The 25,561-nt window shown below is 53.4% G+C and overlaps 1 protein-coding gene across 5 annotated transcripts in view; it reads right to left on the bottom strand.

The window, feature by feature from the left end:
• The window catches only part of gria1a (glutamate receptor, ionotropic, AMPA 1a), a 184,598-nt gene that overhangs the window by 98,525 nt on the left and 60,512 nt on the right, over positions 1-25,561 (bottom strand). For all 5 annotated transcript variants that reach the window (XM_041839048.2, XM_041839054.2, XM_041839062.2 and 2 more), the window contains exons 3-4: positions 20,476-20,715; positions 14,544-14,728 (exon numbers count right to left, since the gene is read on the bottom strand). In XM_041839048.2, coding sequence (XP_041694982.2) covers positions 14,544-14,728; positions 20,476-20,715 — 425 coding nt within the window. The remainder of the gene's footprint in view (positions 1-14,543; positions 14,729-20,475; positions 20,716-25,561) is intronic.

The following is a 25,561-nucleotide window of genomic DNA, read 5'->3' as shown; positions in this document are numbered from 1 at the left end:
GAGGAGAGGAGAAGGAGTGGGGAGGAGAGAAAAGGGAGGTGGGATGAGAGGAGAGGGAAGTGGGAGGAGAGGAGGGGGAGTGTGGAGGAGAGAAGAGGGAGTGGGGAGGAGAGAAGAGGGAGTGGGAGGAGAGAAGAGAAGAGGGAGTGGGGAGGAGAGAGAGTGGGGAGGAGAGGAGAGGGAGTGGGGAGGAGAGGAGAGGAGAGGAGAGGAGAGGAGAGGAGAGGAGAGGAGAGGAGAGGAGAGGAGAGGAGAGGAGAGGAGAGGAGAGGAGAGGAGAGGAGAGGAGAGGAAATTGGGAGGAGGGACGAGGGAGTGGGGAGGAGATGGAGTGGGGAGGAGAGGAGATGGAGTGGGGAGGAGAGGAGATGAGAGGGAATGGGCAGGAGAGGAGAGGGAGAGGGGAGGAGAGGGAGTGGGGAGGAGAGGAGTGGGAGTGGGGAGGAGAGGAGAGGGAGAGGGGAGGGGCGAAGAGGGAGTGGGCAGGAGAGGAGAGGGAGTGGGTAGGAGAGGAGAGGGAGTGGGGAGGAGAAGGAGTGGGGAGGAGAGGAGAGGAGAGGAGAGGGATTGGGGAGGAGAGGAAATTGGGAGGAGAGGGAACTGGGAGGAGAGGGAGTGGGGAGGAGAGAAGAGGGAGTGGGGAGGAGAGGGAGTGAGGAGGAGAGGAGAGGGGAGGAGAGGAGAGGGAGTGGGGAGGAGAGGAGAGGGAATTGGGAGGAGAAGAGGGAGTGGGTAGGAGAAGATGGAGTGGGGAGGAGAGGAGGGGGAGGAGAGGAGAGGGAGAGGGGAGGAGAGAAGAGGGAATGGGGAGGGGAGGAGAGAAGAGGGAGTGGGCAGGAGAGGAGAGGGGAGGAGAGGGAGTGGGGAGGAGAAGAGAGGAGAGTAGAGGGAGTGGGGAGGAGAGGGAATTGGGAGGAGAGGAGAGGAGAAGGAGTGGGGAGGAGAGAAAAGGAAGGTGGGATGAGAGGAGAGGGAATTGGGAGGAGAGGAGGGGGAGTGTGGAGGAGAGAAGAGGGAATGGGGAGGAGAGAAGAGGGAGTGGGGAGGAGAGAAGAGAAGAGGGAGTGGGGAGGAAAGGGAGTGGGGAGGAGAGGGAGGGGGAGGAGAGGAGAGGAGAGGGAATGGGAGGAGAGAAGAGGGAGTGGGGAGGAGATGGAGTGGGAGGAGAGGAGATGGAGTGGGGAGGAGAGGAGATGGAGTGGGGAGGAGAGGGAGCGGGGAGGAAAGGAGAGGAGAGGGAATGGGGATGAGAGGGAGTGGGGAGGAGAGGAGTGGGAGTGGGGAGGAGAGGAGAGCGAGAGGGGAGGAGAGAAGAGGGAGTGGGCAGGAGAGGAGAGGGAGTGGGGAGGAGAGGAGAGGATATTGGGAGGAGAGTAGAGGGAGTGGGGAGGAGAGGAGAGGAAATTGGGAGGAGAGTAGAGGGAGTGGGGAGGAGAGGGAGTGGGGAGGAGAGAAGAGGGAGTGGGGAGGAGAGGAGAGGGAGTGGGGAGGAGAGGAGAGGGAGTGGGGAGGAGAGGAGAGGGAGTGGGGAGGAGAGAAGAGGGAGTGGGGAGGAGAGGAGAGGGAGTGGGGAGGAGAGGAGAGGGAGTGGGGCGGAGAGGAGAGCCAGTGGGAAGGAGAGAAGAGGGAGTGGGGAGGATAGGAGAGGAGAGGGAGTGGGGAGGAGAGGAGAGGGAATTGGGAGGAGGGAGGGGGAGGGGAAGGAGAGGAGAGGGAGTGGGGAGGAGAGGAGAGGGAGGAGAGGGAGTGGGGAGGAGAGGAGAGGGAGTTGGGAGGAGAGGAGAGGGAGTGGGAGGAGAGGAGAGGGAATTGGGAGGAGAGGGAGTGGGGAGGAGAGGGAGGGGGAGGAGTGGGGAGGAGAGGAGAGTAGAGGGAGTGGGGAGGAGAGGAGATGGATTTGGGAGGAGAGGAGAGGGAGCGGGTGGGAGGGAGTAGAGGGAGCGGGAAGGAGAGTAGAGGGTATGGGGAGGAGAGAAGAGGGAGTGGGTAGGAGAGGAGAGGGAGTGGGGAGGAGAGGGAGTGGGGAGGAGAGGAGAGGAGACAAGAAGAAATTGGGAGGAGAGTAGAGGGAGTGGGGAGGAGAGGAGAGGGAGTGGGGAGGAGAGGAGAGGGAGTGGGGAGGAGAGGGAGTGGGGATGAGAGGAGAGTAGAGGAGAGGGAATTGGGAGGAGAGGAGGGGGAGTGGGGGGTAGAGGAGGGGGAGTGGGGAGTGGGGGAGGAGAGGGATTGGGGAGGAGATGGAGTGGGGAGGAGAGGGAGTGGGGAGAAGAGGAGATTGAGTGGGGAGGAGAGGAGAGGGAGTGGGGAGGAGAGGAGAGGGAGTGGGATGGACAGGAGATGGAGTGGGGGGGAGAGGGAGTGGGGAGAAGAGGAGATTGAGTGGGGTGGAGAGGAGAGGGAGTGGGGAGGAGAGGAGAGGGAGTGGGGAGGAGAGGGAGTGGGGAGGAGAGGAGAGGAGAGGAGAGGAGCGTGAGTGAGGAGGAGAGGGAGTGGGGAGGAGAGGAGAGGGATGGGGAGGAGAGGGAGTGGGGAGGAGAGGAGAGGAGAGGAGAGGGAATTGGGAGGAGAGGAGGGGGAGTGGGGGGTAGAGGAGGGAGGGGAGTGGGGAGGAGAGGGATTGGGGAGGAGATGGAGTGGGGGAGGAGAGGGAGTGGGGAGAAGAGGAGATTGAGTGGGGAGGAGAGGAGAGGGAGGGGAGGAGAGAGAGGAGGGGGAGAGGAGAGGGAGTGGGGTGGACAGGAGATGGAGTGGGGGGAGAGGGAGTGGGGAGAAGAGGAGATTGAGTGGGGAGGAGAGGAGAGGGAGTGGGGAGGAGAGGAGAGGGAGTGGGGAGGAGAGGGAGGGGAGGAGAGGAGAGGAGAGGAGCGTGAGTGAGGAGGAGAGGGAGTGGGGAGGAGAGGAGAGGGATGGGGAGGAGAGGGAGTGGGGAGGAGAGGAGAGGAGAGGAGCGGGAGTGAGGAGGAGAGGGAGTGGGGAGGAGAGAAGAGGGAGTGGGGAGGAGAGGAGATAGAGTGGGGAGGAGAGGAGAGGAGAGGAAATTGGAAGGAGAGTAGAGGGAGTGGGGAGGAGAGGAGAGGGAGTGGGGAGGAGAGAAGAGGGAGTGGGCAGGAGAGGAGAGGGAGTGGGGAGGAGAGGGAGTGGAGGAGGAGGAGAGGAGACGAGAGGAAATTGGAAGGAGAGTAGAGGGAGTGGGGAGGAGAGGAGAGGGAGTGGGGGAGGAGAGGAAAGGGAGTGGGGAGGAGAGAAGAGGGGAGGAGAGTAGAGGGAGTGGGGAGGAGAGAATAGGGAGTGGGCAGGAGAGGAGAGGGAGTGGGGAGGAGAGGAGAGGAGACGAGAGGAAATTGGAAGGAGAGTAGAGGGAGTGGGGAGGATAGGAGAGGGAGTGGGGAGAAGAGGAGAGGGAGTGGGGATGAGAGGAAAGGGAATTGGGAGGAGAGGAGGGGGAGTAGGAAGGAGAGGAGGGGGAGCGGGAGTGGGGAGGACAGGAGATTGAGTGGGGGGTGAGAGGGAGTGGGGAGGAGAGGAGATTGAGTGGGGAGGAGAGGAGAGGGAGTGTGGAGTAGAGGGAGTGGGAGAGGAGGGAGTGGGGAGGAGAGGGAGTGGGGAGGAGAGGATGGGGAGGAGAGGAGTTTGAGTGGGGAGAAGAGGAGTTTGAGTGGGGAGGAGAGGACAGGGAGTGGGGAGGAGAGGAGAGGAGAGGGAGTGGGGAGGAGAGGGAGGAGGGGAGGAGAGGAGAGGAGAGGAGAGGGAGGAGAGAGAGAGAGAGGAGAGGAGAGGAGAGGAGAGGAGAGGAGAGGAGAGAGAGAGGAGCGTGAGTGAGGAGGAGAGGGAGTGGGGAGGAGAGGAGAGGGAGTGGGGAGGAGAGGGAGTGGGGAGGAGAGGAGAGGAGAGGAGCGGGAGTGAGGAGGAGAGGGAGTAGGGGAGGAGAGAAGAGGGAGTGGGGAGGAGAGGAGATAGAGTGGGGGAGAAGAGGAGAGGAGAGGAGAGGAAATTGGAAGGAGAGTAGAGGGAGTGGGGAGGAGAGGAGAGGGAGTGGGGAGGAGAGGAAAGGGAGTGGGGAGGAGAGAAGAGGGGAGGAGAGTAGAGGGAGTGGGGGAGGAGAGAAGAGGGAGTGGGCAGGAGAGGAGAGGGAGTGGGGAGGAGAGGGAGTGGGGAGGAGAGGAGAGGAGACGAGAGGAAATTGGAAGGAGAGTAGAGGGAGTGGGGAGGAGAGGAGAGGGAGTGGGGAGGAGAGGAAAGGGAGTGGGGAGGAGAGAAGAGGGGAGGAGAGTAGAGGGAGTGGAGGAGAGAAGAGGGAGTGGGCAGGAGAGGAGAGGGAGTGGGGAGGAGAGGAGAGGAGACGAGAGGAAATTGGGAGGAGAGTAGAGGGAGTGGGGAGGATAGGAGAGGGAGTGGGGAGAAGAGGAGAGGGAGTGGGGATGAGAGGAAAGGGAATTGGGAGGAGAGGAGGGGGAGTGGGAAGGAGAGGAGGGGGAGCGGGGAGTGGGGAGGACAGGAGATGGAGTGGGGGGGAGGGAGTGGGGAGGAGAGGAGATTGAGTGGGAGGAGAGAGGAGAGAGATGGGAGGAGAGGAGAGGGAGTGTGGAGTAGAGGAGTGGGAGAGGAGGGAGGGGGAGGAGAGGGAGTGGGGAGGAGAGGAGATGGAGTGGGGTGGACAGGAGATGGAGTGGGGGGAGAGGGAGTGGGGAGAAGAGGAGATTGAGTGGGGAGGAGAGGAGAGGGAGTGGGGAGGAGAGGAGGGAGTGGGGAGGAGAGGGAGTGGGGAGGAGAGGAGAGGAGAGGAGCGTGAGTGAGGAGGAGAGGGAGTGGGGAGGAGAGGAGAGTGGGGAGGAGGAGAGGGAGTGGGGAGGAGAGGGAGTGGGGAGGAGAGGAGAGGAGAGGAGCGGGAGTGAGGAGGAGAGGGAGTGGGGAGGAGAGAAGAGGGAGTGGGGAGGAGAGGAGATGGAGTGGGGAGGAGAGGAGAGGAGAGGAAATTGGAAGGAGAGTAGAGGGAGTGGGGGAGGAGAGGGAGAGGGAGTGGGGGAGGAGAGGGAAGGAGTGGGAGGAGAGAAGAGGGGAGGAGAGTAGAGGGAGTGGGAGGAGAGAAGAGGGAGTGGGCAGGAGAGGAGAGGGAGTGGGGAGGAGAGGGAGGGGAGGAGAGGAGAGGAGACGAGAGGAAATTGGGAGGAGAGTAGAGGGAGTAGGGAGGATAGAGAGGGAGTGGGGGAGAAGAGGAGAGGGGAGTGGGGATGAGAGGAAAAGGGAATTGGGAGGAGAGGAGGGGGAGTGGGAAGGAGAGGAGGGGGAGTGGGGAGTGGGGAGGACAGGAGATGGAGTGGGGGGGAGAGGGAGTGGGGAGGAAAGGAGATTGAGTGGGGAGGAGAGGAGAGAGAGTGGGGAGGAGAGGAGAGGGAGTGTGGAGTAGAGGGAGTGGGAGAGGAGAGAGTGGGGAGGAGAGGGAGTGGGGAGGAGAGAAGAGGGAGTGGGGAGGAGAGGAGATGGAGTGGGAGGAGAGGAGAGGGAGGGAGGAGAGAAGAGGGAGTGGGGAGGAGAGGAGATGGAGTGGGGAGGAGAGGAGAGGGAGTGGGGAGGAGAGAATAGGGAGTGCGGAGGAGAGGGAGTGGGGAGGAGAGGGAGTGGGGAGGAGAGGAGAGGAGAGGGAGTGGGGGAGGAGAGGGAGTGGGCAGGAGAGGAGAGGGGAGGAGAGGGAGGGGGGAGGAGAGGAGAGGAGAGGGAGGGGGAGGAGAGAAGAGGGAGTGGGGGAGGAGGAGAGGGAATTGGGAGGAGAGAAGAGGGAGAGGGAGGAGAGGGAGTGGGGGAGGAGAGGAGAGGGAGTGGGAGGAGAGGAGATGGAGTGGGAGGAGGAGAGGAGAGGAAATTGGAAGGAGAGTAGAGGGAGTGGGGAGGAGAGGAGAGGAGTGGAGGAGAGGAAAGGAGTGGGGAGGAGAGGGAAGGAGTGGGGAGGAGAGAAGAGGGAGGAGAGTAGAGGGAGTGGGGAGGAGAGAAGAGGGAGGGCAGGAGAGGAGAGGGAGTGGGAGGAGAGGAGAGGAGACGAGGAGGAAATTGGGAGGAGAGTAGAGGGAGTGGGGAGGATAGGAGAGGGAGTGGGGAGAAGAGGAGAGGGAGTGGGGATGAGAGGAAAGGGAATTGGGAGGGAGAGGAGGGAGTGGGAAGGAGAGGGGGGAGCGGGGAGTGGGGAGGACAGGAGATGGAGTGGGGGGAGAGGGAGTGGGGAGGAGAGGAGATTGAGTGGGGAAGAGAGGAGAGGGAGTGAGTAGATGGAGTGGAGAGGAGGGAGTGGGAGGAGAGGGAGTGGGGGAGGAGAGGAGATGGAGTGGGGTGGACAGGAGATGGAGTGGGGGGGAGAGGAGTGGGGAGAAGAGGAGTTTGATGGGGAGGAGAGGACGAGGGAGTGGGGAGGAGAGGAGAGGAGAGGGAGGAGGAGAGGGAGTGGGGAGGAGAGGAGAGGAGAGGAGCGTGGAGTGAGGAGGAGAGAGGAGTGGAGGAGAGGAGAGGAGGGAGGAGAGGAGAGGAGTGGGGGAGGAGAGGAAGGGAGTGGGGAGGAGAGAAGAGGGAGGAGAGTAGAGGGAGTGGGGAGGAGAGAAGAGGAGTGGGCAGGAGAGGAGAGGGAGTGGGAGGGAGAGGAGTGGGGAGGAGAGGAGAGGAGACGAGAGGGAAATTGGGAGGAGAGTAGAGGGAGTAGGGAGGATAGGAGAGGAGGTGGGGAGAAGAGGAGAGGGAGGGATGAGAGGAAAGGAATTGGGAGGAGAGGAGGAGGAGTGGGAAGGAGAGGAGGAGAGTGGGGAGTGGGGAGGACAGGAGATGGAGTGGGGGAGAGGGAGTGGAGAGGAGAGGAGATTGAGTGGGAGGAGGAGAGAGAGTGGGGAGGAGAGGAGAGGGAGTGGAGTAGAGGGAGTGGAGAGAGTGGGGGAGGAGAGGGAGTGGGGGAGGAGAGAAAGTGGAGCGGGAGTGAGGAGGAGAGGAGAGAGGAGTGGAGGAGAGAAGAGTGAGAGAGGAGAGAGGAGATGGGGAGGAGAGGAGAGGGAGTGGGGAGGAGAATAGAGTAGGAGGAGAGGAGTGGGGAGGAGAGGGAGTGGGGAGGAGAGGAGAGGAGAGGGAGGAGGAGAGGGAGTGGGCAGGAGAGGAGAGGGGAGGAGAGGGAGTGGGGAGGAGAGGAGAGGAGAGGGAGTGGGGATGAGAGAAGAGGGAGTGGGGAGGAGAGGAGAGGGAATTGGGAGGAGAGAAGAGGGAGAGGGAGGAGAGGGAGTGGGGAGGAGAGGAGAGGGAGTGGGGAGGAGAGGAGATGGAGTGGGGAGGAGAGGAGAGGAGAGGAAATTGGAAGGAGAGTAGAGGGAGTGGGGAGGAGAGGAGAGGGAGTGGGGAGGAGAGGAAAGGGAGTGGGGAGGAGGAGGAAAGGAGTGGGGAGGAGAGAAGAGGGAGGAGAGTAGAGGGAGTGGGGAGGAGAGAAGAGGGAGTGGGCAGGAGAGGAGAGGGAGTGGGGAGGAGAGGGAGTGGGGAGGAGAGGAGAGGAGACGAGAGGAAATTGGGAGGAGAGTAGAGGGAGTGGGGAGAAGAGGAGAGGGAGTGGGGATGAGAGGAAAGGGAATTGGGAGGAGAGGAGGGGGAGTGGGAAGGAGAGGAGGGGGAGTGGGCAGTGGGGAGGACAGGAGATGGAGTGGGGGGGAGAGGGAGTGGGGAGGAGAGGAGATTGAGTGGGGAGGAGAGGAGAGAGAGTGGGGAGGAGAGGAGAGGGAGTGTGGAGTAGAGGGAGTGGGAGAGGAGGGAGTGGGGAGGAGAGGGAGTGGGGAGGAGAGGACATGGAGTGGGGTGGACAGGAGATGGAGTGGGGAGAGGGAGTGGGGAGAAGAGGAATTGAGTGGGGAGGAGAGAGAGGGAGTGGGAGGAGAGGAGAGGGAGTGGGAGGAGAGGGAGGGGGAGGAGAGGAGAGAGAGGAGCGTGAGTGAGGAGGAGAGGGAGTGGGGAGAGAGGAGAGGGAGGGGGAGGAGAGGGAGTGGGGAGGAGAGGAGAGAGGAGCGGGAGTGAGGAGGAGAGGGAGTGGGGAGGAGAGAAGAGGGAGTGGGGGAGGAGAGGAGATTGAGTGGAGAGGAGAGAGAGAGGAAATTGAAGGAGAGTAGAGGGAGTGGGGAGGAGAGGAGAGGGAGTGGGGAGGAGAGGGAAGGGAGTGGGGAGGAGAGAAGAGCGGAGGAGAGTAGAGGGAGTGGGGAGGAGAGAAGAGGGAGTGGGCAGGAGAGGAGAGGGAGTGGGGAGGAGAGGGAGTGTGGAGGAGAGGAGAGGAGACGAGAGGAAATTGGGAGGAGAGTAGAGGGAGTAGGGAGGATAGGAGAGGGAGTGGGGAGAAGAGGAGAGGGAGTGGGGATGAGAGGAAAGGGAATTGGGAGGAGAGGAGGGGGAGTGGGAAGGAGAGGAGGGGGAGTGGGGGAGTGGGAGGACAGGAGATGGAGTGGGGGGAGAGGGAGTGGGGAGGAGAGGAGATTGAGTGAGGGAGGAGAGGAGAGAGAGTGGGAGGAGAGGAGAGGGAGTGTGGAGTAGAGGGAGTGGGAGAGGAGAGAGTGGGGGAGGAGAGGGAGTGGGGAGGAGAGGAGAGGAGTGGGAGTGAGGAGGAGAGGAGAGGGAGTGGGAGGAGAGAAGAGGGAGTGGGGAGGAGAGGAGAGGGAGTGGGAGGAGAGAAGAGGGAGTGGGAGGAGAGGGAGTGGGGAGGAGAGGGAGTGGGGAGGAGAGGAGAGGAGAGGAGAGGGAGTGGGGAGGAGAGGAGAGGGAGTGGCAGGAGAGGAGAGGGGAGGAGAGGGAGTGGGCAGGAGAGGAGAGGGAGTGGGGAGGAGAGGGAGAGGGAGTGGGCAGGAGAGGGAGGGAGGAGGAGAGGAGAGGAGACGAGAGGAAATTGGGAGGAGAGTAGAGGGAGTGGGGAGGATAGGAGAGGGAGGGAGAAGAGGAGAGGGAGGGGGATGAGAGGAGAGGGAATTGGGAGGAGTGGAGGGAGGAAGGAGAGGAGGGGGAGTGGGGAGGAGGAGAGGGAGGGGGGGAGGGAGAGGAGATGAGGTGGGGAGAAGAGAAGAGGAGGAGGAGAGAGGAGTGGGGAGGAGAGAAGAGGGAGTGGGGGAGGAGAGGAGAGGAGTGGGGAGAGAGAAGAGGGAGTGGGAGGAGAGGGAGTGGGAGGAGAGAAGAGGGAGTGGAGGAGAGGAGATGGAGTGGGGAGGAGAGGAGAGGGAGGAGAGGGAAATTGGAAGGAGAGTAGAGGAGTGGGGAGGAGAGGAGAGGAGTGGGGAGGAGAGGTAAGGGAGTGGGAGGAGAGAAGAGTGGAGGAGAGTAGAGGAGTGGGAGGAGAGAAGAGGGAGTGGGCAGGAGAGGAGAGGAGACGAGAGGAAATTGGGAGGAGAGTAGAGGGAGTGGGGAGGTTAGGAGAGGGAGTGGGGAGAAGAGGAGAGGGAGTGGGGATGAGAGGAGAGGGAATTGGGAGGAGTGGAGGGGAGGGAAGGAGAGGAGGGGGAGTGGGGAGTGGGGAGGAGAGGGAGTGGGAGGAGAGGAGATGAGGTGGGGAGGACAGGGAGATGGAGTGGGGGAGAGGGAGGAGGAGAGGAGATTGAGGGAGGAGAGGAGAGAGAGTGGGGAGGAGAGGAGAGGGAGTGGAGTAGAGGGAGGGAGAGGAGGGATGGGAGGAGAGGAGTGGGGAGGAGAGGAGAGGAGCGGGAGTGAGGAGGAGAGGAGAGGGAGTGGGGAGGAGAGAAGAGGATGGAGGAGAGGGAGTGGGGAGGAGAGGAGTGGGGAGGAGAGGAGAGAGGAGAGGAGTGGGGAGGAGAGGGAGTGGGCAGGAGAGGAGAGGAGAGGGAGTGGGGAGGAGAGAAGAGGGAATTGGGAGGAGAGAAGAGGGAGTGGGGAGGAGAGGAGAGGAGATGGAGTGGGGAGGAGAGGGAGTGGAGGAGAGAAGAGGGAGTGGGGAGGAGAGGAGAGGGAGGGGGAGGAGAGGAGAGGGAGTGGGGAGGAGAGAAGAGGGAGTGGGGAGGAGAGGAGAGGAGAGGGAGTGGGGAGGAGAGGGAGTGGGGAGGAGAGAAGAGGGAGTGGGGAGGAGAGGAGAGGGAGTGGGAGGAGAGGAGAGGGAGAGGGGAGAGAGAGGGAGTGGGGAGGAGAGGGAGTGGGGAGGAGAGGCAGAGGGGAGGAGAGAAGAGTGGGTGGGGAGGAGAGGGAGTGGGGAGGAGAGGAGAGGAGAGGAAATTGGGAGGAGAGTAGAGGGAGTGGGGAGGAGAGGAGAGGGAGCAGGAAGGAGAGGAGAGGGAGCGGGGAGGAGAGGAGAGGGAGGGAGGAGAGGAGAGGGAGTGGGGGGAGGAGGGAGAGGGAGTGGGAGGAGAGGAGAGTTAGTGGGGAGGAGAGAAGAGGGAGTGGGGAGGAGAGAAGAGGGAGTGAGGAGGAGAGGAGAGGGAATTGGGAGGAGAGGATAGGGAGTGGGGAGGAGAGGGAGTGGGGAGGAGAGGAGGGGGAGTGGGGAGGAGAGGAGATGGATAAGAGATGTTAGGTGAGGCGAGGAGAAAATAAATTGTAGTGTAGAGGGGATGGTTCCGTGTGGCTCAGTTGGTAGAGCATGGAGTTTACAACGCCATGGATGTGGGTTCGATTCACATAGGGGACCAGTATAAAAATGTATGCACTCACTACTGGAAGTCGCTTTGGATAACAGCATCTGCTAAATGACTAAAATGGAAATTGATACAGTTCTATGAATGAATCCATTTGTGTAGTTGTTAATTCGATAGGGACAGATAAACTGATAATGGTTTGATTCATAGTAATGTACTGCTCAGTTTATACATCTGAGGCTACATATAGAGTGGGGGTTCTGTAACTGATCATGGACTTTACATAAACTCACACATTCCCAACATATCTCCTTCGTCTGAGAGTCTACCACGTGTGTGTTGGGAGCAGGCTGGAAGGCATGGCAGACTGTTGCATTAGTTATTAAGGGTGACCCAAGCACAAGGCCGGTCCTGCAGCATAGCCTCCGGCAAGGAAAACACGGGAGAGGCACGTGGCCTAGAGACACTGGGGGAAGATGACGGCCAAGATACAGTCACACTGGGGAAGACACAAGCACAGTGTGCTACCCTAGTTTCCATGAGGCCCCAACTGATTTCAGATAAACACTCAAATCTCTGTAGTCCTTGGATGCGTCCCAAACGCTGTTCCCTATTGTGACCAGAGCCCAATGTAGTGTGTCCTGTTAGCAAATGTGGGTCCACTCTATCCTACACTATATATACAAAAGTATGTGGACACCCCTTCAAATGAGTGTATTCGGCTATTTCAGCCACACCCATTGCTGACAGGTGTATAAAATCGAGCACACAGCCATGCAATCTCCATAGACAAACATTGGCAGTAGAATGGCCTTACTGAAGAGCTCAGTGATGTTCAACGTTACACCGTCATAAGATGCCACCTTTCCAACAAGTCAGTTTGTCAAATTTCTGACCTGCTAGAGCTGCCCAGGTCAACTGTAAGTGCTGTTATTGTAAGTGGAAACGTCTAGGAGCAACAACGCCTCAGCCACCAAATGGTAGGCCACACAAGCTCACAGAACGGGACCTGGAAGCAACATCAGCACAATAACTGTTCGACGGGAGCTTCATGAAATGGGTTTCCATGGACGAGCAGCCGCACACAAGCCTAAGATCACCATGTGCAATGCCAAGCGTCGGCTGGAGTGGTGTAAAGCTCACCGCCATTGGACTCTGGAGCAGTGGAAATGCATTCTCTGTAGTGATGATTCACGCTTCACCATCTGGCAGTCCGACGGACAAATCTGGGTTTGGCAGATGCCAGGAGAACGCTACCTGCCCAAATGCATAGTCCCAACTGTAAAGTTTGGCGGAGGAGGAATAATGGTCTGGGGCTGTTTTTCATGGTTCGGGCTAGGCCCCTTAGTTCCAGTGAAGGGAAATCTTAACGCTACAACATATAATGACATTCTAGATGATTCTGTGCTTCCAACTTTGTGGCAACAGTTTGGGGAAGGCCCTTTCCTGTTTCAGCATGACAATGCCCCCGTGCACAAATTGAGGTCCATACAGAAATGGTTTGTTGAGATCGGTGTGGAAGAACTTGACTGCCCTACACAGAGCCCCCCATCGAACACCTTTGGGATGAATTGAAACGCCGACTGCGAGCCAGGCCTAATCGCCCAACATCAGTGCCCGACCTCATGCTCTTACGGCTGAATGGAAGCAAGTCCCAGCAGCAATGTTCCAATATCTAGTTGAAAGCCTTCCCAGAAGAGTGGAGGCTGTTATAGCAGCAAAGGGGGGACCATATTAATGCGCGTGATTTTGGAATGAGATGTTCATGCTAACATTTGCATACATGCATGTGTCTGTGTGCGTCCCTGTGCGTGTGTAACAGACAGGCTGCTATAGAGGGAGTAGATCTCTGTGATGGATGGAGTCTGTGTGCTGTGGCTCAGCTGCTGTAAACTGGCGAGAAGTGATTCAATAACCTTAACTGTGGACACCAGGTCATCAATAACACTCACACACACCAGACACCACCCTCACACAGCTAAAGCCGAGAGCTGGAGGAGAGAGAGGGGAGAGAGGGCTCGGCTCGTTCTGTTTGTATGTGTGTGTGTGAGGGGGAAGGACGTATAAGTGTGGGGGAATGGATGGTGGAGTGGTGCATGTGTGTGTGTGTGTGTGTGTATCATTAAGTGCATCCGTGTGTGTGTGTGTGTGTGCATGCGTGCGTGTATCATTAAGTGCATCCCTTTGTGTGTGTGTGAATATGTGTGTGTGTGTGTGAATGTGTGTGTGTCATTAATTGCTATGCCAGGATACACCCTTCTCAGGCAGCAGTAGCATGGGGAGTAAGTGTTTCTCTGCAGCTCCAAATGTCAACCTAACCGTACCTATATCTCCTGTCTCTAATACACTGAGACTAATACCCTACACTGGACGACCGCTGCCTTGGAGGATCCTCTCTTCCACAGGTTGGCCCTTATTGTCAGGAATCATGCCCTGGAGGCAGCTCTACAAAGTAGTCACAGTCTGGCACAACTACAAAGTCATAAAATCTGAAACCCTAACCTAACATGTTGACCAGACCGCATGCGCGTGTCTGTCAGCGTGCGCCATCGCGCGCATGTAGATGTTTTCCTCCCACAGCAGACACGATCAGGACACGCAGGTTGAAATATCAAAACGAACTATGAACCAACTATATTAACTTGGGGACAGGTCGAAATGCATTAAACATTTATGGCAATTTAGCTAGCTAGCTTGCTGTTGCTAGCTAATTTGTCCTGGGATATAAACATTGCCATAAAAAAATCACTCAGTTCTGCCTCCAGGGCAAGATTCATGACAATAAACGTTAACCTGCCTCTCTTCCCTTCACTTCTCTCTCTTGGTATTACTCTCTGTCCCCTCTTTTGCTATGAGGTATTTATTTAACTGGGAATTCATGTTAATCATGTCTCATGTGCAAAGGAACAAAGCTTTTTCAAATGTATGGATTTAAATAAATTCACAGAAAGCAAAACTACGATGGCACAAATCAGGCCCACTTTTTTATCCGCACAGCATTTTTATGTGGCCCAGTTCTGGCTGACCCAGATCTAGCAAAGTTCTGGCTTATGTATGGCAGCTGAATCATGGACAACTGCTTGCCATTTTTTGATCTCTCGTTACCTTTTTGAGGATGGAGGTGAGTCTCTCCATCTTGTTACCTTTTTGAGGATGGAGGTGAGTCTATCTATCTTGTTACCTTTTTGAGGATGGAGGTGAGTCTATCTATCTTGTTACCTTTTTGAGGATGGAGGTGAGTCTCTCTATCTTGTTACCTTTTTGAGGATGGAGGTGAGTCTCTCCATCTTGTTACCTTTTTGAGGATGGAGGTGAGTCTATCTATCTTGTTACCTTTTTGAGGATGGAGGTGAGTCTATCTATCTTGTTACCTTTTTGAGGATGGAGGTGAGTCTCTCTATCTTGTTACCTTTTTGAGGATGGAGGTGAGTCTCTCTATCTTGTTACCTTTTTGAGGATCGAGGTGAGTCTCTCTATCTTGTTACCTTTTTGAGGATGGAGGTGAGTCTCTCTATCTTGTTACCTTTTTGAGGATGGAGGTGAGTCTCTCTATCTTGTTACCTTTTTGAGGATGGAGGTGAGTCTCTCCATCTTGTTACCTTTTTGAGGATGGAGGTGAGTCTCTCTATCTTGTTACCTTTTTGAGGATGGAGGTGAGCTCTCTATCTTGTTACCCTTTTGAGGATGGAGGTGAGTCTCTCCATCTTGTTACCTCTTTGAGGATGGAGGTGAGTCTCTCTATCTTGTTACCTTTTTGAGGATGGAGGTGAGTCTCTCTATCTTGTTACCTTTTTGAGGATGGAGGTGAGTCTATCTATCTTGTTACCTTTTTGAGGATGGAGGTGAGTCTCTCTATCTTGTTACCTTTTTGAGGATGGAGGTGAGTCTCTCTATCTTGTTACCTTTTTGAGGATGGAGGTGAGTCTATCTATCTTGTTACCTTTTTGAGGATGGAGGTGAGTCTCTCTATCTTGTTACCTTTTTGAGGATGGAGGTGAGTCTTTCGGTCTCACAGTCGATGATGATCTGTCCCTCCTTCCTCTTGTCCAGGTCTTGGAACACCTTGAGGAATGAGGCCTCCGTCATGGTCTCTACATTGACAGACGTCACCAGCCAGCTCCTCTCAGCAGCCGTGTCCAGGACCTTCTGCAGCACCGACAGGCCTACACGTCAGGGGCAAAGGTCAGAGGTCAGGGGCTAGAGGTGAACTATGGCTGTGTTCCAAAAGGTATCCTATTCCCTATTTATTTTTTTAGGAACTCAGACGGGGTCTCAGCTTACTATTGAGAGTAAGAATCGTAGAATGCACCAGGTACTATTTCGAAATTTGTTTGTTCATCAGCAGTTTTTCTCTTGTTATGTCATTCACTCAATTAGCTGACAGTTACTCAATTAGCCATGTCAGCTAACAATTTTTAGATTGGAAATTAGTCTAGCCAGCTATCTTAACTTGTAATAATCATGGCCGAATACTGACTGGGCACGCAGTGCACATGCCCAGGGCTCTGACCTCCAGGGGGTCCTGACCTCCAGAGCGCCCTGACCTCCAGAGGGCCCTGACCTCCAGGGGGTCCTGACCTCCAGGGGACCTGACCTCCAGAGGGTCCCCATTGATTTTGTTCGTAATTCTCACTCAGATATCATATGAACATGTGTAGAATTGCAGGAAAGGTGATACTGGCCTCCTGTAACTCAGTTGGTAGAACATGGCGCTTGCAACTCCAGGGTTGTGGGTTCGTTTCCCACGGGGGGCCAGTATGAAAAATGTATGCACTCACTAGCTGTAAGTCGCTCTGGATAAGAGCGTCTGCTAAATGACTAAAATGTAAAAATTAACTGTAAACTTTTCTCTCTGCCGTCAAGAGGGGGGCCACTAACATGTTTTGCCCAGAGGTGGGGGCCCCCCAACCAAATCTCGCTTAGGGCCCCCAAAAGGCTAGGGCTGAACCTGCACACACATGCACACCCAGACACACACCCAGACACACACCCAGACATACACGCACACAGACAGTCCCTCAGAGGCACCAATTACACCCAGGCCACTCCATTAAGCTGTCGCCATAGGCTAAAAGTATCTAAAGCATAATGTGGAACCAGGCCAGGGAGCATCAAGGGGGAAAACACAGGGACAGGAAATAAGAGGCGATTAGGAAACGCATCGATCATGGCTGCAGATTTACAGTGTGGGAGCCACACACACACACACACACACACACACACAGTATCATGTTAGACCAATCACAATCCTCCTGGGAGGGGAGAGACAGTTGTTCCAGCAAGTAAACAAAGCTTTTACAAGCGGCAGAGCGGCGGTCATTACTGAACCAAATACTGAATTACACCAATTACATTATATGCTAAGCTGTATTCCACACAGCCAGTCACAACTACACTAGAGAGAATAATCAGAAATGGCATTCCGTATGAAATCACTGTTCTTGGTGAGGATGTCTGATGCATACATATGACCCTCTTTAAATATTTCACATGCCATATTTGCAACAGGGTTGTTGGTGTGTGTCTAACTTGTGAGAGTTATGGTGAAAGGTGATAGATGCTGGCTGTCTAACTAGTCAGAGTTATGGTGAAAGGTGATAGATGCTGTCTAACTAGTCAGAGTTATGGTGAAAGGTGATAGATGCTGGCTGTCTAACTAGTCAGAGTTATGGTGAAAGGTGATAGATGCTGGCTGTCTAACTAGTCAGAGTTATAGTGAAAGGTGATAGATGCTGGCTGTCTAACTAGTCAGAGTTATTGTGAAAGGTGATAGACGCCTGGCTGTCTAACTAGTCAGAGTTATTGTGAAAGGTGATAGATGCTGGCTGTCTAACTTGTGAGAGTTATTGTGAAAGGTGATAGATGCTGGCTGTCTAACTAGTCAGAGTTATGGTGAAAGGTGATAGATGCCTGGCTGTCTAACTAGTCAGAGTTATGGTGAAAGGTGATATATGCTGGCTGTCTAACTAGTCAGAGTTATGGTGAAAGGTGATAGATGCCTGGCTGTCTAACTAGTCAGAGTTATAGTGAAAGGTGATAGATGCTGGCTGTCTAACTAGTCAGAGTTATGGTGAAAGGTGATAGATGCTGGCTGTCTAACTAGTCAGAGTTATGGTGAAAGGTGATTGTTATGGTGAAAGGTGCCTGGCTCCCCAGACAGAAAACACTCTCTTTTCCTTTTCAACCTTTTGTTGTCATGGTGTGATTTCAGGACCATGGTCAACTCCCTAGAGCTCAATCTCACAGTCTGCACCCCTTTTCCACAAGTAAACACACCATTATTCTAGTATAAAAAAAATTAAATGGCCCCTTCCTCCCTGAAATAGAACGAGGAGGTTGATGCGGCCACACAAATCTGAGTTTGCACAACTTAGAATGGAATCTGGCCCTTATAAGAACTAATGATGGAATCTGGCATGGAGGCACCGACACATGGGAGAAGAGAGAGCGAGCGAGAGAGAGAGAGAGAGAGAGAGAGAGAGAGAGAGAGAGAGAGAGAGAGAGAGAGAGAGAGAGAGGGAGAGAGAGAGAGGGAGAGAGAGAGAGAGGGAGAGAGAGAGAGAGCAGGGAGAGCAAAAGAGAGAGAGAGAGCAAGAGAGAGAGGGGAGAGAGAGAGAGGAGAGGAGGGAGAGAAAGCAGGGAGAGCGAGAGAGAGAGCGCGAGAGAGAGGGAGTGAGTGAGTGAGAAAATAGGAACTTTTTTGAAGGGCCATTTTGTGAATATTGTTTACGAGGGTTTTAATGGACTTTAAATTTCTTTCACCTGTTCCAGGCTTCTGAAAATAAAAAGAGACACACTTTAGAAGTTAACGACTGTTGCTCAATAGCACATCTACACAGGTGTTATCTGGGGAGAAAATAGTATTAAAATCCCTGCGACTGTAAGAAAATGGCAACAAAATGCTTTCACTCTTGTGCGTCCCAAATAGCACCCTATTCCCTTCATCATGCACTACTTTAGGATATAGGGTGCCATTTGGGACATACCCCATCTCTCCAGTTAAAGCACTTCAAAAAGTAATATTTATAAAGAGAAGTTCTAAATGTATTAGACCATAAAAGCTTTTTGGGCTGTGTAGAAAGATGGTAATATAAAGAATGATGTGTATATTTATATGTGTATGTATGTATATATATCTATATATTTGCGAGAAAAAAAACATATGGGGGATTGGAAGTGATGCAGACAATTACATTGATGGAAATTACAATCTATCTGAAATATTAAAGCTGATCTACCCCCTAAAAAAATATATTTGATTTAAAAAAATGATGTGCTTGAAATAAACAAAGAGGCTTTTTAAATGTCAAGGTGCTGAAATCTGAGCAAGAAGAAATACCTGCATGAACACACAGAAAGTATGGGTATACATAAATGTATGGGTACGTAAATCTCTCCCTCAGGCATTCAACTTTAATCCACATCCAGCCCTACATACCAATGGATGGAGAATCTCGGATCAGTATATCAAAGAGACAGAGACCCCTGGGGACTAAACACAGACTGCTATAATCTACACTGACAAAGCTGCCTGTCTGCATATCTCTATTTAACCCTGTGATAGGGAACAAAGTGCCATCTACAACGGCCTGAAGACACGCTGGCACACACCCGACATAACCACACACACACACACGCACACACACGCAAGCACACACACACACCATACCCGCACAAACACACCTACATTATAACCGCACAAACACAGATTTTTCTTACAAGCTTAAAATAACCCCTTGGACAGGCAGCTGGAGAGTAGTATCCAGGCAACAGGAGGCAATATGGATGGTGATATGGATTCCAGAACTCTCCATCCCACCACTCAATTACTACACGGGGCGGTAATGACCTTGCTCAAACACACAAACACACACACATACGCACGCACGCACACACAAACCCACACAACAACACACAAACAGCAGGGTTAATGGCCCTGCAGTCCCTCACTGGCCGTTGAAGGGATCATGGGAGATAAAAACATCACTGGGACATGCGTGGCGCTCTAGCTATCACGGCTACTATAGACAGGCTGACAGAGGGACAGTTTATCAAGGTCTCATAGTGGTCATTAATCTGGCTATATTTCAGAGAGTGTCACATCATTCAGCAGTCACACACACACACAAAGAGACACGCATGCATGCACACACACACATGCACACCCTCACAAATACACACACACGCACACACACACACACACACTGCCAGCGTATGCATAGAGTTTAGTGTAGCTTGAAAGTTATGCTCTGAAACACACAACACCTGGGACAGATAGCACGGCATTATGGGTAGGCTACAGCTGATTGGCTACAGATGCACCGGGAGGGGAGAAGGGGAGGAGGGGAGAGGGGGATGAAGGAGGAGGGTGGAGAGGGGGAGGAGAGGAGGTAGGGACCGAGGTAAATCACACCTGGTGTGGACAGGTGCATCATTCTTTCTCTGGGTGTTTTTTCATCGACAGAAAAGTAAAGCAGCTAAAATGTGTTGGCTTTGATCTTGCTGCTATATGCTTTTCAAATACCCTGACAATGGCAGTGTGTATTGAAATGAGAGACGTTCAACTCTCTCCTCCTCTTTGTGTGATATATCATTATTTCTGTGTTTCTGTGTATGTGTTGACTGTCCCTGCTCACATGGGAGTGTAGCTAGACTGTGACTCTCTTCTTCCTCCCTCAGTCTGTGTCTGGTCGATATGGCTGTGTGTGTTGACTGTCCCTGCTCACATGGGAGTGTAGCTAGACTCTGACTCTCTTCTTCTTCCCTCAGTCTGTGTCTGGTCGATATGTCTGTGTGTGTTGACTGTCCCTGCTCACATGGGAGTGTAGCTAGACTGTGACTCTCTTCTTCCTCCCTCAGTCTGTGTCTGGTCGATATGGCTGTGTGTGTTGACTGTCCCTGCTCACATGGGGAGTGTAGCTAGACTCTGACTCTCTTCTTCCCTCAGTCTGTGTCTGGTCGATATGTCTGTGTGTGTTGACTGTCCCTGCTCACATGGGAGTGTAGCTAGACTGTGACTCTCTTCTTCCTCCCTCAGTCTGTGTCTGGTCGATATGTCTGTGTGTGTTGTCTGTCCATGTGCAGGTGCTTCCTAGAGCCGTGGCTGAAAAGGCTTTTCATTGTGAAAGGACACAATGGCTACCCCTTACCCCTCCACTGTCACCATGGCAATCAGTGAATGACTAACTGTGGTTGGTATGACGACTGATGTCATGCACAAGACATGACCTGCGAGAGTTGTGTTGTGTGTTTGTGTGTGTGTGTGTGTGTGTGTGTGTGTGTGTGTGTGTGTGTGTGTGTGTGTGCGTCCAACGTTCTCTAGCGAGAAGCTTTTACAGGCTCATGTTCCATTTCTAAAGCTATTACCAACACACACCTGGAACGTCATACCCTGTGACCCAGCGATCCTACCAAACTTCCAGCAACTCCCCTGTCTATTAGCCTGGATAGTGAACTGAATATCACTCTGTTTCACTACTGTGTTACTTGGTCTCCTTGACAACCTTGACAAACCAGCCAGTGGTAGTGCTTTATGGTAATGTCGTGGTCCTCTGTAGCTCAGTTGGTAGAGCATGGCGCTTGCAATGCCAGGATAATCGGTTCAATTCCCTGGACAACCCATACATTCAAAAAAGTATGCACGTATGACTGTAAGTTTCTGCTAAATGGCATATGTTCCGTGATGTCTTATATTTGTGCATCATTATGATGTTGATATGCCCTTTTCACACTATAGGGCAAACCAGAACTCTACTGAGCTGGCACTGATATTTCCCTTTACATTGTCCTTTTCAGCATGGTCCCAGCAACTATGTTGAAAGAAGAACCAGGCCAACCCAATATAGCTATTCATTCACATGCAGACACTATTCAGTGAATAAATCATTTGACCTTTGACCCCTCTACTCACCAGAGTCGGAGCTGTACATGTAGACAAACTTGGTCCATCCATAGTGGTCTATGACCCCCACCAGAGTGTCCTGTAGCTCGGGTCTCAGCTGGATCACAAACTGGTTGGCCGTCTCGATGGGGAAGGAAGGCGTGACGAAACACACGTGCAGCGCCCCGCAGAACGACATCAGCATGTTGACTGTCTTCCTGTCATAGAGACCGATGATGGCATAGACACCTTTAGAGAACTGGGAACAGACTGGGGGGAAGGAGAGTGGGAGAGGAAGAGGAAGGAGAGAGGGAGAGAGAGGAGGGGAGGAGGAAGAGGAAGGAGAGAGGGAGAGAGGAGGGGGGAGAGGAAGAGGAAGAGGAAGGAGAGAGGGAGAGAGAGGGTGGAGAGGAAGAGGAAGGAGAGAGGGAGAGGGAGGAGTGGGGAGGGGAAGAGGTAAGAGAGAGGGAGAGAGAGGGTGGAGAGGAAGAGGAAGGAGAGAGGGAGAGAGGGGGGAGGAAGAGGAAGGAGAGAGGGAGAGGGGGAAGAGGAAGATGAATGAGAGAGGGAGAGAAAGGGGGGAGGAAGAGGAAGGAGAGAGGGAGAGAGAGGAGGGGGGAGAGGAAGAGGAAGGAGAGAGGGAGAGAGAGGAGGGGGGAGAGGAAGAGGAAGGAGAGAGGGAGAGAGAGTGGGAGGAAGAGGAAGGAGAGAGGGAGAGAGAGGGGGAGGAAGAGGAAGGAGAGAGGGAGAGGGGGAAGAGGAAGAGGAAGGAGAGAGGGAGAGAGAGGGGGGAGGAAGAGGAAGGAGAGAGGGAGAGAGGAGGAGGGAGAGAAAGAGGAAGGAGAGAGGGAGAGGGGGGAAGATGAAGGAGAGAGGGAGAGAGAGGAGGGGGGGAGAAAAGAGATGACATTTTTAGACTTTCTCGTATTTTGATTCACATTTTGAAGACCTGTTGATTGAAAACATAATGTTACACTGCAAGATACATTCTGCACAGATTAGGGTAACTGTACAATGTAAGTACCATGATAGCATGATGGGCTTTCTGTCTACTGTGAGAGGTGGAATATGAGAAAAGAGAGGTGAAGAATGGACATGAGGTGAGGAGAGGTTAATCAATGCATCCTCTGGGCTCCACTGACATTTCAGCAGTACTCATGATTCCCTATGTCACATTATTTTCTCTCTCTGTCTCTCTCTCTGTCTCTCTCTCTGTCTCTCTCTCTCTCTCTCTCTCTCTCTCTCTCTCTCTCTCTCTCTCTCTCTTCTGTATCTCTCTCTATCTCTGTCTCTCACTTTCTCGCTCTCTATTTGTCCATCTACACTCTCTCTCGCTCCCCTGCTGCCTTATTCTCTTTCTCTGTCTCCTCCCCCGCTCTACCACTGCCTCCCGTTGAGCCAAAATGGCCTCCATCTGTTTTGATCCTGTTACCTTCCTCTTCGCTCTTCCTCTCTTTTCACCTCACTACAACACGTCTCTATCTCTTCCTCTCTTTTCACCTCACTACAACACATCTCTATCTCTTCCTCTCTTTTCACCTCACTACAACACGTCTCTATCTCTTCCTCTCTTTTCACCTCACTACAACACGTCTCTATCTCTTCCTCTCTTTTCACCTCACTACAACACGTCTCTATCTCTTCCTCTCTTTTCACCTCACTACAACACATCTCTATCTCTTCCTCTCTTTTCACCTCACTACAACACGTCTCTATCTCTTCCCTCTTTTCACCTCACTACAACACATCTCTATCTCTTCCTCTCTTTTCACCTCACTACAACACGTCTCTATCTCTTCCTCTCTTTTCACCTCACTACAACACGTCTCTATCTCTTCCTCTCTTTTCACCTCACTACAACACATCTATCTCTTCCTCTCTTTTCACCTCAATACAACACATCTATCTCTTCCTCTCTTTTCACCTCAATACAACACATCTATCTCTTCCTCTCTTTTCACCTCACGACAACACATCTACCTCTTCCTCTCTTTTCACCTCGCTACAACACATCTCTATCTCTGCTATCTCTGCTTTGGCAGTGTGATGCTATCTTTGCCCTCTCAGGTCTGGGCTGCTCTGGCCTTGTCTGGTCTGGGGCTGGGTTATTTTCTGCTACGTCTTGTCTGTGGGTAGGCCAGGCCTCATGTTTCTCTGTATTCACCCAATAGATTGAGTATCCAGCCTGTTCAACCTGTTCAAAGCCCAGGGCCAGATTACAGCGAGGAGAGGGGCCAAGGGGAGGGAGCGAGGGGAGGGGCCGAGGCAGGGAAATGGACGCTGCCCAGTAGGCCTGCCCCGCTGCAGAAAGAACAGCATTCTCTAGGCCACGTGTGTGTGTGTGTGTGTGTGTGTGTGTGTGTGTGTTTGTGTGTGTTTGTTTGTGTGTGTTTGTGTTTGTGTGTGTGTGTTTGTGTGTGTCCAAATGCATGGTGACTCACCCTACGTAGAGCGCTCCCTGAAATAGACTAGCCTACTTGCACCTCGCCACTCAGAAACTGTAACAGACGACTCCCATGGTCACACATTGAAAAAGTACACTAGTACACGTGATGCTCTGGTATTATTTCCCACTCTCTTTTAAATGTCATGTTTCTACTGCCATTTTGTAAGGCAAGATTACTGCACCCCCACCTCAACACAAGGCCAATGGAAACCATGATTTCACAAATCAAACCATTCACACTCTTCTGCCATGATGACCTAATACCCTGGTATGATAAATAATCCATATCCAAATGATCAGTGCTCCAGTTATAGGACTTAGAGACAGCAGCACCAGTACAGTACCAAACCCTTAGAGACAGCAGGACCAGGACAGTACCAAACCCTTAGAGACAGCAGGACCAGTACAGTACCAAACCCTTAGAGACAGCAGGACCAGTACAGTACCAAACCCTTAGAGACAGCAGGACCAGGACAGTACCAAACCCTTAGAGACAGCAGGACCAGTACAGTACCAAACCCTTAGAGACAGCAGGACCAGTACAGTACCAAACCCTTAGAGACAACAGGACCAAACCCTTAGAGACAGCAGGACCAATACAGTACCAAACCCTTAGAGACAGCAGGACCAGTACAGTACCAAACCCTTAGAGACAGCAGGACCAGGACAGTACCAAACCCTTAGAGACAGCAGGACCAGTACAGTACCAAACCCTTAGAGACAGCAGGACCAGTACAGTACCAAACCCTTAGAGACAGCAGGACCAATACAGTACCAAACCCTTAGAGACAGCAGGACCAGGACAGTACCAAACCCTTAGAGACAGCAGGACCAGTACAGTACCAAACCCTTAGAGACAGCAGGACCAGTACAGTACCAAACCCTTAGAGACAACAGGACCAAACCCTTAGAGACAGCAGGACCAATACAGTACCAAACCCTTAGAGACAGCAGGACCAGTACAGTACCAAACCCTTAGAGACAGCAGCAACAGTACAGTACCAAACCCTTAGAGACAGCAGCACCAGTACAGTACCAAACCCTTAGAGACAGCAGCACCAGTACAGTACCAAACCCTTAGAGACAGCAGCACCAGTACAGTACCAGACCCTTAGAGACAGCAGGACCAGTACAGTACCAAACCCTTAGAGACAGCAGGACCAGTACAGTACCAAACCCTTAGAGACAGCAGGACCAGTACAGTACCAAACCCTTAGAGACAGCAGGACCAGTACAGTACCAAACCCTTAGAGACAGCAGGACCAGTACAGTACCAAACCCTTAGAGACAGCAGCACCAGTACAGTACCAAACCATTAGAGACAGCAGGACCAGTACAGTACCAAACCCTGAGAGACAGCAGGACCAGTACAGTACCAAACCCTGAGAGACAGCAGGACCAGTACAGTACCAAACCCTTAGAGACAGCAGGACCAGTACAGTACCAAACCGTTAGAGACAACAGGACCAAACCCTTAGAGACAGCAGGACCAGTACAGTACCAAACCCTTAGAGACAGCAGGACCAGTACAGTACCAAACCCTTACAGACAACAGGACCAGTACAGTACCAAACCCTTAGAGACAGCAGGACCAAACCCTTAGAGACAGCAGCACCAGTACAGTACCAAACCCTTAGAGACAGCAGAACCAGTACAGTACCAAACCCATAGAGACAGCAGGACCAGTACAGTACCAAACCCTTAGAGACAGCAGGACCAGTATGGTACCAAACCCTTAGAGACAGCAGGACCAGTACGGTACCAAACCCTTAGAGACAGCAGGACCAGTACAGTACCAAACCCTTAGAGACAGCAGCACCAGTACAGTACCAAACCCTTAGAGACAGCAGCACCAGTACAGTACCAAACCCTTAGAGACAGCAGGACCAGTACAGTACCAAACCCTTAGAGACAGCAGGACCAGTACAGTACCAAACCCTTAGAGACAGCAGGACCAGTACAGTACCAAACCCTTAGAGACAGCAGGATCAATACAGTACCAAATCCTTAGAGACAGCAGGACCAGTACAGTACCAAACCCTTAGAGACAGCAGCACCAGTACAGTACCAAACCCTTAGAGACAGCGGGACCAGTACAGTACCAAACCCGTAGAGACAGCAGCACCAGTACAGTACCAAACCCTTAGAGACAGCGGGACCAGTACAGTACCAAACCCTTAGAGACAGCAGGACCAGTACAGTACCAAACCCTTAGAGACAGCAGGACCAGTACAGTACCAAACCCTTAGAGACAGCAGGACCAGTACAGTACCAAACCATTAGAGACAACAGCACCAGTACAGTACCAAACCCTTAGAGACAACAGGACCAAACCCTTAGAGACAGCAGGACCAGTACAGTACCAAACCCTTAGAGACAGCAGGACCAAACCCTTAGAGACAGCAGGACCAGTACAGTACCAAACCCTTAGAGACAGCAGCACCAGTACAGTACCAAACCCTTAGAGACAGCAGCACCAGTACAGTACCAAACCCTTAGAGACAGCAGGACCAGTACAGTACCAAACCCTTAGAGACAGCAGCACCAGTACAGTACCAAACCCTTAGAGACAGCAGGACCAGTACAGTACCAAACCCTTAGAGACAGCAGCACCAGTACAGTACCAAACCCGTAGAGAGACAGCAGCACCAGTACAGTACCAAACCCTTA

The sequence above is a fragment of the Coregonus clupeaformis genome, chromosome 2 (assembly GCF_020615455.1).
Source record: "Coregonus clupeaformis isolate EN_2021a chromosome 2, ASM2061545v1, whole genome shotgun sequence".
NCBI classification, from domain to species: Eukaryota; Metazoa; Chordata; class Actinopteri; order Salmoniformes; family Salmonidae; genus Coregonus; species Coregonus clupeaformis.
Note: the sequence above shows the minus strand (reverse complement) of the source record. Positions and strands in the feature narration are given on the sequence as shown.